The 16,342-nt window shown below is 44.2% G+C and overlaps 1 protein-coding gene across 15 annotated transcripts in view; it reads left to right on the forward strand.

Annotated features, from left to right (window-relative positions):
- PTK2 (protein tyrosine kinase 2) overlaps window positions 1-16,342 on the forward strand; it is a 299,782-nt gene that overhangs the window by 212,295 nt on the left and 71,145 nt on the right. For 9 of the 15 annotated variants that reach the window (XM_073230260.1, XM_073230262.1, XM_073230268.1 and 6 more), the window contains 2 exons: window positions 13,035-13,115; window positions 14,268-14,285. The exons of 2 other annotated variants lie outside the window; for them this stretch is intronic. In XM_073230260.1, the coding sequence (XP_073086361.1) occupies window positions 13,035-13,115; window positions 14,268-14,285 (99 nt within the window). Of the gene's footprint in view, window positions 1-11,950; window positions 12,104-13,034; window positions 13,116-14,267; window positions 14,286-16,342 lie in introns of those variants that run through there. 4 more of the 15 variants (XM_073230264.1, XM_073230266.1, XM_073230275.1 and 1 more) reach the window with 2 other exon arrangements.

Here is a 16,342-nt window from a genome sequence, read left to right on the forward strand (position 1 = left end):
GGCTAGTGCATGTGAGTGAGGTTCAGAGAGTATGCCTGACACATTCTCGTGCATTGTCTTGTTCAAACCTCAGGACAGTGTTCCTCATTATATTTCCACCTGACAGATGAGGAAATGAAGCCTCAGAGCTGAGGTGGCATGGCCTGGGTTACGACTGCTCAGTAGTAAGGTAGTAGAGGACCTGACTGAAGCCTAGGTCCTGGGTGCCCAGGCCCATCGTCTTTCCGTCCAACCGCGCTGCAGTCATGGGGAAGCTTGAGGACGTTCGTGTGTGGAGGGGCGGAGCCGTTCCTCTGTTAGAATTCAAAAATCTCTATTCAAGTTTGAAAGAGTTTTTCTTTTGTCTGGTTCACATCCTAGTTTCATTTTTGATAACTCTAGCTTTTGAGGGAGTCTCTGTCTACTGCTCAAGGCTTGATACAAATACTTTTAGGAATTAAAAAAAAATTTAAGTGTCCTAATTTAGAGTATTGTCATCTAGTACATATGAAGTTAAATTTGTAAATTATGCTCTATGACATAATTTAATCGAATTAATGCTGCTGATTATTTTTATGTGCACAAAGTGGTGAATAGTGGATGTTATTGATTTGCTCCTAGTACCTGGCTTACTGGAAATTCTTCTGATTTCAACAGTCTTGAATTGGGTTCTGTAATCAGTTTGGTGTTAGACGTTTGGCCTTGCGAGGCTTACTGTCGTCTCTCCCTGGGCATGGGCTGGGTGCCGATCGTGTTGTGTGAGTAATCAATCGCAGTGCCCCATTGAGCTGCCTCCCCTCTCCCGTCACTGTTGCTTCATCTGAGCTCTGCCTCTGTTGACATTTGTGCTGCTTAACAGCCTTCACCCCTAGTTTCTAAAGGAGTTGAGAAAAATACTCTGGAGCCACATAGGTACAATCACATAGGTACTTGGGAAGAAACATCTGTGTCATATATATTAAAGTGGTACACTGAGGAAGGACCTGGAGCAAAACAGCCTCTGGCTCCTCTTCCTGAGTTGGGCCCAGCCCCTCAGCCACAGCCGTGGAGAGAGGACTCACAGGCCCTCTGGCAGGGAGCAGCCAGAGACACTTGCAAATGGAAAAATGCCCAAATGATGAGCAGAACAATGCGTGCAGCAAAATTTAATGAGGATATTTACTTGTATTAACTCTTTCCAGGCCACACAGATCTGTTCTCTTAGCCCTGTTAGCATGGTTTCCAGAAAAGAGAGCATGCCGTCTTCTCCCAGTCACCTCCCTGTCAGGGGGCAGTGCAATGCTTCATGAGAGACGTCGAACACACTTCCATTTTTATAGAATTGTGCCCCATGACCAGCAGTGTTTGAGGGTACTTGGATCATGAACCTTTTCAGTCCTCTAGCTAAGGTTGTTAACACAGCAGGGAATACATTTTAATCATTGTTTCTAAATTTATTACTAAAATAAAAGAACCCCAAGTATCATCTTGCTAAATTTAAAAACAAATAGTGCTAACATCAAAAAGCCCCATTTTTTTTCTTAACTGAGAAAAATTTTAAAAGAAGGCATAGAACTTGTAAAATATGCATTCTATAGTTGGACCAGAGGCCTTCTCCTCTTAGTTTGTAGCATGTTGTGGCTATGTAATACTTGTGGAATTTATTAAATTCAAACTGCATGAGTCAAGACAAAATATATTAAATACTTTTACAAGCAAGAAACCGTATGAGTGAATGGATATAGTTATGCTTTTGAATTTTGAAGTTATTAAACTTTTTATCATAGATTTCAAACACATTTGGAAATTTATATACAAACACAGACAGAGAAGGGGATTTCCTGATGGTCCTCCAAGCACTTATCACCCAGACTCTGTGACTGGGAACTCAGAGCCAGTCTGACTTTGTCTGCCTGTGCCCACTTCCACAAACACATACTCCCCAGCAATTATTTTAAAGGAAATCTAAGGCAAGTTTCATCTATAACTATTTCTAAAAGATAAGGACACCTTTTTTAACAATGTTACTGTATTGTAAAAAATTAACAGTAATTCCTTAATGCCAACTGTCCAGTCATTGTTCAGATTTCTGTAATTACCACTTTCACCCTTGGTGTTGCCCAGTCAAGAGTCAGACAGGCAGGACTGGCTGAACTTGGCTGCATCTCCTGTCTCCTCCTGTGTTTCCTCCTTGTTGGCAAGGCCTCCTCTTTTTTTTATTTTCCTTTCTTTTTCTTAATTGCAGTTTATCTGTTGAAGAAATTGTTCCTCATGCGGGCCCCCTCTCTGGATCGGGCTGATGGTACCTCTGTGACGTGTGTTGAATGCGTTCCTCCGCGGCCCTGCCTTCCTGTACTTCCTATTGAGAGAGCATTGATCCGATGGGAGCTCCGTGGTTTGGGGCTTGCTTTATTTGGTTTTTGACAAGAATACACCATAGGTGATACACATACCCTCTGGCTGTCCCTCCTTGTGACATTAAGTCCCATCGGTGTATTTGACCCATTCCTTACAAAGTTCCTGTGAGCATCTTACCTGCTGGAGGTGCTCGTGCCTGGGCCTCATTAGAGCCGACAGAATAGTGACGCGCGAATCTGTGGTGCTTCTCCACGTATTAGCTGTTACGCTTCTAAGGACAACTCCCTCATCAGCTGTTCAGGTACCCTGAGGAACGCTTTCCACTGCAATGACAAGAGAACGGCCTTTTCCCGCTATTTGCTGGTTTTTAAAATGACGAGATGCTTCCCCAGTCAGATACTGTTTTTCTCTGGAGCTTTCTTTTTTGCGGATCTTTATGAATTCATGGAATTCCAGCATCGTGCGGGTGGGTGGGGAGGTGGGGAACACAGGCCTCCCATGGCCGTCGCAGGTTGGATGATTTGCCCAAAGGCCTGTTTTCCCAGAACGCAGGGCTCAGATGAAGTTCAGCCTCATCAAGAATAAACTAAGTCTGAGGACGGGAATGGTACTGAGAGGTCTGTGGGCAAAGGGAGCTATTACTTTACTTGTGTAACTGAAGACGAACAGGAAAGTCCTGACCACTCCAAGTAACCTCCTTAGGCCTTTATCCCCGTTGATACCGACTGCTCGAGAGGCCCCAGACTCCCGTGTCATGGCCGTACCCTGCTCTGTCTTCACCTGCTGCCTTCCCCCATACCTGCTGGACTCCTGCAGCCACAGCCTCTTCTCTGAGCCTGGGGGCCCCTTCCCCAGGCCAGAACTGGCCGTCAGAGCCATGGCTGTGGTTTTCTTCCGCTCAGCCATTGGAGCAGCAGGACTGGACGGGAGCTGAGTAGCCTTTGCTTCTCCTTGCCCCTTCCAGACCGTCGTCCCTCAAACCTGCTGTGACCTTCAGGACTCAGAGCTGGACCCCGCTGCTCTCTCCAGCCCCCGACCCCTCAGTTCCACCGATGGTCACTAGCTGAACGCCCTCCTGCTTCTCTCCCATATGCTTTTGAGCACCACCTCCAACATTGCTTTGAGTCCACCTCCACCACCTGTGCCCGGCTCTTATTTGTTTTTTTCTTTTTTAAGGTATCATTGATATACCCTCTTGTGAAGGTTTCACATGAAAAACAATGTGGTTATTACATTCACCCATATTATCCAATCCCCCCATACCCCGTTGCAGTCACTGTCCATCACTGTAGTAAGATGGCCACAGTCACTACTTGCTGTCTCTGAGCTATACTGTCTTCCCCATGATCCCCCCACACCATGTGTATTAAACATCATACACCTCAATCCCCTTCTCCCTCCCCCCACCTGCCCTCCCCCACTCTTCCCCTTTGGTAACCACTAGTCCCTTCTTGGAGACTGAGTCTGCTGCTGTTTTGTTCTTCAATTTTGATTCGTTGTTATATTCCCCAAATGAGGGAAATCACTTGGTACTTGTCTTTCTCTGCCTGGCTTATTCCATTGAGCATACTACCCTCTAGCTCCATCCAAATGGTAGGATTTGTTTCTTATTGTTGCAAATGGTAGGATTTGTTTCTTTCTTATGGCTGAACAGTATTCCATTGTGTATATGTACCACATCTTCTTTATCCATTCATCTACTGATGGACACTTAGGTTGCTTCCATTTCTCGGCTATTGTAAATAGTGCTGCGATAAACATAGGGGTGCATCTGTCTTTTTGAATCTGAGAACTTGTATTTGGGTAAATTCCTAGGAGTGGAATTCCTGGGTCAAATGGTATTTCTATTTTTAGTTTTTTGAGGAACCTCCATATTGCTTTCCACAATGGTTGAATTAGCTTAAATTCCCACCAGCAGTGTAGGAGGGTTCCTTTCCCCTTTCTCCGCATCCTCACCAGCATTTGTTGTTGTTAGTCTTTTAGATACTGGCCATCCTAACTGGTGTGAGGTGATATCTATCTCATTGTGGTTTTTATTTGCATTTCCCTGATAATTAGTGATGTGGAGCATCTTTTCATATGCGTGTTGGCCATCTGATTCTTGTTTGGAGAATTGTCTGTTCATATTCTCCACCTATTTTTTAATTGGGTTATTCGGTTTTTAGTTGTTGAGGAGTGTGAGTTCTTTATATGTTTTGGATGTTGACCACTTGTCGGATATGTCATTTACAAATATATTCTCCTATACTGTAGGATGCCTTTTTGTTCTGCTGATGGTGTCCTTTGCTGAAGCTTTTTCGTTTGATATAGTCCCATCTGTTCATTTTTGCTTTTGTTTCCCTTGCCTGAGGAGATGTGTTCGGAAAAAAGTTGCTTATGTTTATATTCAGGAGATTTTTGCCTATGTTGTCTTCTAAGAGTTTTATAAGACTTACACTCAGGTCTTCAATCCATTTTGAGTTTACTTTTGTGTGTGGGGTTAGACAGTGACCCAGTTTCATTCTCTTGCATGTAGCTGCCCAGTTTTGCCAACACTAGTTGCTGAAGAGGCTGTTCTTTCCCCATTGTATGTCCATGGCTTCTTTACTGTATATTAATTGACGGTATATACTGGGCTCTCTAGTCTGTTCCATTGGTCAGTGGGTCTGTTCTTGTACCAGTACCATATTGTCTTGATTATTGTGGGTTTGTAGTAGAGCTTGAAGTCAGGGAGCATAATTCCCGTAGCTTTATTCTTCCTTCTCAGGGTTGCTTTGACTATTCGGGGTCTTTTGTGATTCCATATGAATTTTCGAACTATTTGCTATAGTTTGTTGAGGAATGCTGTTGGTATTTTGTTAGGGATTGCATTGAATATGTAGATTGCTTTACGCAGGATGGCCATTTTGACAATATTAATTCTTCCTATCTATGAGCACAGGATGTGTTTCCATTTATTGGTGTCTTCTTTAATTTCTCTCATGAGTGCCTTGTAGTTTTCAGGGTATAGGTCTTTCACTTCCTTAGTTAGGTTTCTTCCTAGGTATTTTATTCTTTTTGATGCAATTGTGAATGGAATTGTTTTCCTGATTTCTCTTTCTGCTAGTTCATTGTTAGTGTATAGGAATACAACAGACTTCTGTGTATTAATCTTGTATCACAGAACAACTTTGCTGAATTCAGATATTAGTTCTAGTAGTTTTGGAGTGGATTCTTTAGGGTTTTTTATGTACAATATCGTGTCATCTGCAAGCAGGAACAGTTTGACTTCTTCCTTGCCAATCTGGATGCCTTGTATTTCTTTGTGTTGTCTGATTGCTGTGGCTAGGACCCCCAGTACATGTTGAATAAAAGTGCAGAGTGGGCATCCCTGTCTTGTTCCTGATCTTAAAGGAAAGCCTTTCAGCTTCTTGCTGTTCAGTATGATGTTGGCTGTGGGCTTATCATATATGGCCTTTATTGTGTTGAGGTACTTGCCCTCTATACCCATTTTCTTGAGAGTTTTTATCATGAGTGGATGTTGAATTTTGTCAAATGCTTTTCAGCATCTATGGAGATCATCATGTGGTTTTGGTCCTTTTTGTTAAAATGCTGGATGATGATCTTGGATTTTCAAATGTTGTACCATCCTTGCATCCCTGGAATAAATCCTACTTGATCATGATGGATGATCTTTTTTATGTATTTTTGTATTTGATTCACTAACATTTTGTTGAGTATTTCTGCATCTATGTTCATCAGGGATATTGGTCTGTAATTTTCTTCTTTTGTGGTGTCTTTGTCTGGTTTTGGTGTTAGAGTGATGTTGGCCTCATAGAAGGAGTTTGGAAGTATTCCCTCCTCTTCTATTTTTTGAAAAACTTTAAGGAGGATGGGTATTAGGTTCTCACTAAATGTTTGATAAAATTCAGCAGTGAAGCCATCTGGTCCAGGAGTTTTGTTCTGATGTAGTTTTTTAATTACCAATTCAATTTCGTTGCTGGTAATTGGTCTGTTCAGATTTTCTGTTTCTTCCTTGTTTAGCCTTGGAAGGTTATATTTTTCTAGAAAGTTGTCCATTTCTTCTAGGTTATCCAGTTTGTTAGCATATAATCTTTCATAGTATTCTCTAGTAATTCTTTGTGTTTCAGTGGTGTCCATAGTGACTTTTCCTTTCTCATTTCTGATTCTGTTTATGTGTGTAGACATAACTTGATATTTCTGGCTAGGAGTTTATTTGTTTTCTTTATTTTCTCAAAGAACCAGCTCCTGCTTTCATTGATTCTTTCTATTGTTTTATTCTTCTTGACTTTATTTCTTTCTGCTCTAGTCTTTACTATACTATGTCCCTCCTCCTACTGACTTTGGGCCTCATTTTTTCTTCTGTTTCTAGTTTCATTAATTGTGAGTTTAGGCTGTTCATATGGGATTGTTCTTCTTTCCTGAGGTAGGCCTGTACTGCAATATACTTCCCTCTTACAATGGCCTTTACTGCATCCCACAGATTTTGCATTGTTGAATTATTGTTGTCATTGTCTCTATATATTGCTTGATCTCTGTTTTTATTTGGTCATAGATCCATTAATTATTTAGAAGCATGTTTTAAGCCTCTGTGTGTTTGTGGGCTTTTTTGTTTTCTTTGCATAATTTATTTCTAGTTTCATACCTTTGTGGTCTGGGAAGCTTTTTGGTATAATTTCAATGTTTTTGAATTTACTGAGGCTCTTTTTGTGCCTTGTATATGATCTGTTGTTGAAAATGTTACATGTGCACTTGAGAAGAATGTGTATCCTGCTGCTTTGGGTGGAGTATTCTGTAGATGTCTGTTAGGTCCATCTGTTCTAGTGTGTTGTTCAGTGCATCTGTCTCCTTACTTATTTTCTTTCTGGTTGATCTGTCCTTTGGAGTGAGTGGTATGTTAAAGTCTCCTAAATTGAATGCATTGCATTCTATTTCCTCCTTTAATTCTGTTAGTATTTGTTTTACATATCTAGGTGCTCCTGTGTTGGGTGCATATATAATTAGAATGGTTATATCCTCTTGTTGGACTGACCCCTTTATCATTATGTGATGTCCTTCTTTGTCTCTTGTGACTTTCTTTGTTTTGAAGTCTATTTTGTCTGATACAAGTACTGCAACTCCTGCTTTTCTCTCTCGATTAGTTGCATGAACTATCTTTTTCCATCCCTTCACTTTCAGTCTGTGTATGTCTTTTGGTTTGAAGTGAGTCTCTTGTAGGCAGCATATAATTGGATCTTGTTTTTTTATCCATTCAATGACTCTGTGTCTTTTTATTGGTGCACTCAGACCATTACATTTAGGGTGATTATCGATAGGTATGTACTTACTGCCATTGCAGGCTTTAGATTCGTGGTTACCACAGGTTCAAGGGTAACTTCCTTACTATCTAACAGTCTAATTTAACTCACTTAGTATGCTATTGCAAACACAACCTAAAGGGTTTTTTTCCCTCCTTTTTCTTCCTCCTCCTTTCTTTATATATTAGGTGTCATATTCTGTACTTTTCGTCTGTCCCTTGATTGACTTTTGGGGTAGTTGATTTGGTTTTGCATCTGTTTAGGAATTAATTGTTCGACTTTCTTTTCTGTGGTTTTATTTCCTCTCCTGGCAGCTATTTAGCCTTAGGAACACTTCCATCTATAGCAGTCCCTCCAAAATACACTGTAGAGATGGTTTTTGGAAGGTAAATTCTCTCAACTTTTGCTTATCTGGAAATTGTTGTGCTCCTTCAAATTTAAATGATAATCTTGCTGGGTAAAGTAATCTTGGTTCCAGGCCCTTCTGCTTCATTGTATTAAATACATCATGCCCCTCCCTTCTGGGCTGTAAGGTTTCTGTTGAGAAGTCTGATGATAGCCTCATGGGTTTTCCTTTGTATGTGATCTTTTTTTTCTCTCTGGCTGCTTTTAATACTCTGTCTTAATCCTTGATCTTTGCCATTTTAATTATTGTATGTCTTGGTGTTGTCTTCCTTGGGTCCCTTGTGTTGGGAGATCTGTGCACCTACACGGCCTGAGAATCTATCTCCTTCCTCTAATTGGGGAAGTTTTCAGGAATTACCTCCTGAAAGATAATTTCTATCCCTTTTTCTCTCTCTTCTTCTGTTACCCCTATAATGAGAATATTGTTCCTTTTGGATTGGTCACACAGTTCTCTCAATATTGTTTCATTCCTAGAGATCCTTTTTTTCTCTCTGTGCCTCATCTTCTTTGAATTCCTCTTCTCTAATTTCTATTCCATTTACCATGTCCTCTACTATATCTATCTGCTTTTAAATCCCTCCATTGTATTTTTCATTTCAGGTATTGCATTCCTTAATGATTGAATCTCCATCCAGAATTCATCCCTGAGTTCTTGAATATTTTTCTAACCTCTTTAAGCATATTTATGATTTTTATTTTGAAATTTCTTTTAGCAAGATTAATGAGTTCAGTTTCACTTGGCTCTTTTTCTGGTGTTTGTGGGATTTTGGTTTGAGCTAGGTTCCTTTGAGATTTCATATTTGTGTGTGCCACCCTCTGTTGCCTAGAACCTCTACTCTCTCGAGCTGCTCAGCACCTAGAGCGTTGTCGGGGTTGAAGGGGAGTGGCACTGGTGCCTGGGGGGAAGGAAAGAGCTGTTTCTTGCTTCCGGCTGCTGTGCCTGTCTCCACTGCCAGAGCCAGTGGGCTGAGTGCATAAGTGTGAGCCTCTGTGCTTCGCATCTGTAGCTGCGGTAGGCAGGGCTTCCCTCTGGCTGGCCTGATGCCAGGGCACGGGCTGCCTGTTTGTGAGCCAGTGTGGGCTGGCATGGAGGAAGGCTCAGCGGGCTGTGTTTCATGGTGCGGGTCCTGGGAGCTGTGTAGCCAGCCAAGGGGATGGAGCACCTGAAGCTCCTGAAAGTTCCCAACCTTCTGGGCAGAGTGCGCCCAGACAATTTTGTCCACCTGTCCTTTCTCCTGAGCAGTAAGCTCTGTGCAGTCCTTGTCCCTTTCGCAGCCATCTTGCTGTTAGGAAGTCTCAGACTGCCTGCCTTTCTTTTGTCCAGAGCAGCCAGGTGTGGATTCCTGTTTTCCACAAGCTGCTAGAATCTCAGTCTCTCCAAGTGTTCCGCCTGTTCTAGCTTTCAACCCCACTTACCTCCAGAGCACCATGCAGTGTAGGTTCATGCTCCCAGAGCAGATCTCCAGGGAAGGGTGTCAGCAGTCCTAGGCCACCACCCACTCTGTTTCTCTTCTTCCCACCGGTGAGCTGGGGTGTACAGAGGGCTTGGGTCCCACCAGGTCACAGCTTTGGTACGTTACCCTCTTCCATGAGGTCTGTTCTTTTCTCCATGTGTATGCAGTCTGGTACAGCCTTCTTTTCTGTTGTTCTTTCACGGTCAGTTGTATTAATTTTGTTTTTATATTACATGTGTTTTTGAGAGGAGGTCTCTGTCTCACTTCTCATGCCGCCATCTTTAATCCGGATCTGGCTCTTGCTTTCTTTTATGTATCTGGCAAAACCCAGCTCTGTTTGCCCTGTGCCCACTGTAGTGCAGCTGAACCTTAATGGCAAAAACAGCCACATCGCTTTGGTCTCTCTTTAAATCCCTGACCATATGCCTCCGGTGGGACCCTGATGCTGCCCGTTGTGTTGTGCTTTCCTGTCCACTCTCACTGCCACTGACCCAGATGGCCACTTAAACCTTCTCTTCTGAAAGCGCAGACCCTTCACTCTAAGCTGGGAAAATATGCAGTCAGCTGGGAGCCTCTGCGAGCATCTTGTCCTTACGTCTTGCCTGCCCCTGTCTCATGGTACATGAATTGTCCCACCTACCCAGACTTTTCCTGCCCTCCTGCTATCAGGGTTCTTCTTCCTCTCTGGGTCTTTCTGTCAGCACATCACACGCTGTGGTTTCCCTGCCCTGAAAGACCCCTCTGACCCCACCTCCACACCACTGGCTCCTTCAGAGGAGTGGTTGCCGCTGTCTTTGTCCTTCGGGAAGTTGTCCATGTCTTGGTTCCAGGATGCCCCTCCTCGGCTTTCCTTCCTGCCTCCCTCCCTCCTGCTGTCCCACCCCTCCATGTCTGAAGACCTGGGACTCAGTCCTTGGGCCTCTACCCTGCCAGTCGCAGGCACCCCATAAGGAATCCTTACGTTTCATGCCTCAGTTATGCTGGCAACTCCCAGCTTTTCATCTCAACCCCAGATTCTTCCCTGAACTCCACTCTTGCAGCCACATGCCTCCCCACAGTACCAGCTCTGATGACCAATAAGCGTCTCACACTTAATATCCCAAACTGACCAGCTGGGCTTGCTGCCAGTCCCTTTCTTCTGGTGATCAGACCAAAATCTTTGGGTGATTCTTGGTGCTACTCTTTTCTCCTCCCATATCCAGTCCCTGCAAATCCTGATTGGTTTAGTCCCCCAGATAGATTCACGGTCCTGCTTTCCATGCAGTGTCCTTGCCCAGGTTCCTGTCACTCCCTCACTCCATGGGCCGTTCCAGAAGTCCTGCAGTTCTCCCTGCCGCTTCCATCTGCCTGATGCGGGAGCCCTCACCGCAGGTACTAGGTCTGTTCTGCCACAGCCACCTCTGTTGCTCAGTGCCACAGGCTCACTTCTGCAGAGCTTGGCTACTTGCTCTGCCCAGGCCTTCTGCCCAGTGCTTGCACCACCCTCTGCCTATGCAGATGGCTCTTTCTGTATTCAAAGTGGCAGCCCCACAAGAAAACACTCCCTGCCCCACTTGCGCTTGTTTCTGTCTATAGCACTTGTTGACATACCACATATTTACTTTTCTGTTTATTGTCTTTTCCCTGTCCCAGAACACAAGGTCAGTAAGGTAGGAGTTTGGGGCCCATTTCAGTGGTGTCACACTTGTACTTGTGCAGTGCGCCTAGCTCATGGTAGGTGCTCAACAAATGTACTTCAAGTAATCATCTGGAGTAAAAGTAAGGTGCCTAACACATTTCTTAATGATGTGGGGTAATATTCTTGCTGTTACTCAAGAAAACTTGTACTTACATTTTTAAAAAATTGCTTACATTTTAAGCCTAAGAAAAGAATCTTCAGTTTATAAATAAAATAAAACAATAGAAAAGTAGGGATAGCTAGCCGCTAAGGGGTTGTGGCCCTGTGGAAGGTGCCCAGGGAGTCCCGTGGAGTCCCTCTCAGCTCGCACCTGAGGACATTTCTGTTGCTACCCCATCTTACAAATAAGAACCCAGGTACAGAAGCTGGGAGAAGCTTCCGAGGTTGGGGAGTAAGTAGTGAACCCAGTGTCTGAATCCAAATACATGTTCTTGTGTTTTTTTGTTTTTCCATGATTTCATGCTCAGAGAATGGTTGTGAGAGTAGTAAACTGAAGTCTCATACATTCTTTGCTCGAATTATTATGTTTATGTGTTGGCCCACTTACTCTGTCCTTCACTCTATTTTTGTCCCCGTGAACCTTTTGGAAGCACGTTGCAGGCATGGTGTTCCTTTTCACTTATAAATATTTTGGTGTGTGTTTCCGAAGACCAAGCTTATCATGTTACACAATCACAGTACAATTACTGAAATCAGGAAGTTTTACACTGACACATGCTCTTCTCTTTCCCACAGTCCACTTCCTATTTCATCCCTGTCAACACCCCCATCCCTCCCCAGTTAGGAATTCCATCCAGCCTGACCCAGTACATTCAGTTTTCACATCAGACCCATGTTCTTAACCTATGAACCAGAGAGCTCCTCTCTCTAGGGTTGCCACCCAAAAGTCCAGAAATTTGGAATATAGTAAGGGTGGAAGGCGGAACCCTCGGCAAATGTTGGAATTCCAGCAGGTTTGAAAATGCTGCTAAACGGTACGCTTCAGTTCTTGTTCTGCTCCGTCATGTCAGTGATGCCCGCAAGTCCTGACGTGCTGTCCCTGGGCCCACATCTCAGGTCCTCACCTTTCTTTCCTGGACCATGTTGGTCTGTGGATAAGTTTTGCATGACGCCTGTGTCTGGTGTGCCGCGTTATCACTGCTGAGTCTTAAAGGGCTGCACACCATTGTTTCTGGCAAGTGTCTGCTGTGCCTTTACCATGTGGTGGTGTGCTTCTCTGCTTTACCTTGCTCTGTGCTCCTGGCGAGCTGGGGTGTGTCTCGTTGATCTGCAAGTGCCTCATACAGAGAGAGCTGACTTTCAAGTGAGCTTGAAGGATATAAACGAGGGAGTGAATGACCAGATGACACCAGTAAAGAGGGGGCTCCGCCACCTGCATATTCATATGTGGCCAGCTTTTTATGTGAAGGTAATTTCTTTTAGATGTACACTTAAAGTGTCTTTGCTGATGATTTGGGAAAAATTGCTTATAAAGCTCTTTCACAAATCAAGCTCTGCTGGTTTCTACAGTTGTTTCTTTGTTCGAATGTTTGATGTTCACAAGATTCTTGAATCATTTACTAGCATTTGTTTTTTGTCTTGTTTGATTTTTTTCCATTTTGTCACTTGTAATGCTATCTGTACCTTCACTCAGCTGGCTCTTCAGAGCCAGGAGACTCGGATGATTGACTGAAAGTTTCTGTAGATAGTGCTAATCTTTGCTGATAAAGGAAATTGCATTTTAAAGTACTAGTATGTTTTTTGAAACTCAGTGAAATCATGGTAACAAAGTGTGCCCTTAGTGAAATGAAAGCATTGCGGTTTGTATTCGTGTTTATAGATTGCCTTAAAATGTAATAACTTTTTTTTTGTATTGAAATAATGTGTTTCTGTTTTTCTCTTTCCTCCTCTTGCCTCTTTGTAAAGGAGTCAGTCACTGCCAACATAAAGCCAAGAGAGCTAGGCGCTTTCTCCCTTTGGTCCTCTGTTCCCGTGAAGCTCCTTCGGGTACTGCACCCTGTTTGCGCCTCATTAGCAGTGGGGTCCGCAGCGGATCTGACCAGACGCTTGTAGACGGCTGAGCGCTGCACACCGTGGTCGGGTGTCCGTGTGTGTGCCAGACGCTTGTATATGGCTGCGCGCTGCACATTGTGGTCGGGTGTGTGTGTGTGCCAGATGCTTGTGGACGGCTGAGTGCTGCATACCGTGGTCGGGTGTCCGTGTGTGTGTGCCAGACGCTTGTAGACAGCTGAGTGCTACACACTGTGGTCGGGTGTCCATGTGCGCTGTCCACTGCCCAGCAGTGGTGCCTGGGGCAAGCTCTCCCATTGACTGTCTTGGGCAGCTCTCCTGACAGACACCTCTTTGTTTGCCTGTTTGGGGGTTTTAAATGCATGCCGGGGTGAGAAGTGGCTTGCCGGTTTCGTCTGCGGGGTCTTAGTGTTACCATAGGGGCCAGTGATACCATGTTTCCGCACTGTGGGTCCCTAATACAGAACGCAGCCGAATGGAGGAGCTTGGTCACGACAGGCTCCAGTGGTAGCTTTTCATGCTTTGGGAGCAGATACTCAGGGATGCCTTTAAGTAGAGGCAGCCAGGCCACCTGGAGTTTTCTAGGAAAGCAAAGATCGTAGTAATCTGAACAGGAATTTCCACAGACACTAGATACTAAACGAACCTGACTGTCCCTCCGTAGTGCTCCTCACGAGTGTGCTGGGCCTGGGGGGAGCTCACACATGACAGCACCAGTGGCCCCTGGGAGGGCCAGGCTGCACTGTCCCCCTGCTTTTCCTTCCTGTACACATTAATGACTAGTTTTCATTTTAGCTAAGCAGGTACAAATCCCCTCTGAGGGAAGTAGAGCCATTTTTAATGCTTAATTGTGAGAGGCAATCAAACTAATATTGCTCAGTGCATAGAATCCAGTGTGAACTCTACAGGGCTGCTGTGTAGCTTTGTATAATCTTTACAGCTGAAAACTTGGCCTGATGACCTTAAATCAAGTAAATACACTTAATTGCTACCACCTCTCTTATATCTTTTGGGGATTATTTTTGTTTTCCTTGCACTGTTATGACTTGTCATTTTAATAGTGTGTTTCCCTCTCTCCCCTCCCTCGTTCCTGCTCCCCCTTTCTTTGCACGCCACCTGGATCTGCAGATGAAATTAGTGGGGACGGTAATACTTATTTTCACGTTTGTGTTACAAGTATGGGATATCTATTGATATAAATATAGTTCAGTATTTAATGAAAGGCAGAATGTGGTTTTGATCCAACAAGCTTGAAAAAATGATGGTGGAACAAATGATCTCCTAAAAATTAGGGATTTGTCATGGAAAAGGTAACTGTCCATTTCTTTATCACATCTCAGTGATATGTTTGAGTTGTGTATGTTCATAGTAAATTTTCTAGATGCCATTATTAGAACTTAAAACTTCTAGAAAAGTTGTCAAAATGTTATTCAACAAGATTAATCATACTTGAAAGTAGTAAGTGATGGAGGTCCACACACTGCTCCCCAGTATGGGATATACATGTACATGTAACAGTTCTTAGTGGGAAATGAGGTAGTGGGGAGAGAAGAACAAAAGGTGATTTTTAAGAGTCATGTGAAGTAATCGGAGAAACATCAGCAATAGTGATAATGATTATTTTTTAAGCAGCTAAGGATAGTTTTTAATAAACTAGAAATTTAAAAGTCACCACTGGTGTCTTACGTTTCCCATTTATTTGGTGTACTTCCTGCCTGAAACTTTATACGCTTAAGGACTTAGATTTTATAAACTGAAATTAAGTGGGGAAGCTGCATTTTTCATCAGTAAATGGAAGAATGCTTTTACTGAAGGTGTCCGCTGTGTCCGCTGGCGCAGAGTCCATAATTTGAGCACAATGAGCAAAGCCCTTGCAGTGAAAGATCTTGACTAAACATGACTTTGGAAAAGCGCATCTTCTTCCTGGGACTTACTTGGAGGCAGAAGATCAGAGTTTCCCTTTAAGACTGACTCCTTGGTGGTGACTAGGTGGCCGGCTCTGCATGGAGAGCTTCCTGTGTGCTGGCACTTGGCCAGTGTCACTCCTGATTCTCACAGCACTGACTGAGACTGTCACCGCGTTGTCCACATTGTTAGGTCAGTGGGGGACTAATGATTGGGTGCTGAGATATAGACTTGTCCCAGCTGCTAGAAAACACATGGTCAGGCCTCAGGCTCCAGCCTGGCTATTTCTCTGCTGGTCCTGTCATGACTGACAGCAGAGTGATCCTGAGCCAACTGCTTCGTTGATTGTGTCTTCACTGTAAAAGGCCCTGTGTTGTCGTGACAGTTACTGTGAAGCGTACACACACACACACATTTATGCACAGGTGCTTCCTGCCATGTGCTTGTGTATGGAGACGCATACCTGCCTGACACAATGGGGTGGACAGGGCAAGTAGTCTCACCCCCTTTTTATAGGCAAGCGAGCTGAGCCTCAAGGGTTGATCACTTGGTCTAGGTCAGGGGTCCACAAACGAAGGCCCTGGGCCAAACAGCCTACCTCCTGTTGCCCCTGTGCTGCCTCTGGAGCTAAGGAGGGTTATTACAATTTCTAATGATTAGAGAGACCATCAAAAGAAGAATAGTATTAGTGGCATCAAAACTGTACGAAACTCAGATTCCAGTGTCCTTCTGTGAGGTTTTACTGGGGCACAACTGTGCCCATTTGTTCATGTAGTATCTGGCTGCTTACCATCTGTATCTGGGCAGCACAGTTGCGTAGCTGCAGCAGAGACTGTGTGACTAGCAGAGTTCTAAAATTTTTACCATCTGACCTTTTACGGAAGTTTGCTGACCCCTGTCTAGGTCATGCAGCTGGTTGATACTAGGGAACAGTTAGGCCCTTCCTGGCTGCCTGTGCTTCTTCCCCATGCCTGCAGGGTCGCTGGCCCGCCCCAGTCCTCTGGGTGGGGTGAGAAGCTACGAAAGTGATGAGTTGCACTGAATTATGTAAGTCATCTCGTCGCGGTAGGGGCGTTGCTGTGTGGGGATGGCTTGTCCGGCTTCCCACGGAGGCCAGTCGGGAGCAGGTTGTCAGAGGCACAGGTGTCCGAGCCAAGGCACACGTGCCCAAGGAGAAGAGGGTCACGTCTCCTGACACACAAGGAGAGGAGGTGTGGTGACAGAATCACAGTGTCTTCCCCCTCTTCCCTGGGAAATTCAGCAGGTTGTCAGCACTTGAGAAGTTTGTGAGCCTGGAG

Source organism: Manis javanica, chromosome 2, assembly GCF_040802235.1.
Source record: "Manis javanica isolate MJ-LG chromosome 2, MJ_LKY, whole genome shotgun sequence".
NCBI lineage: Eukaryota > Metazoa > Chordata > Mammalia > Pholidota > Manidae > Manis > Manis javanica.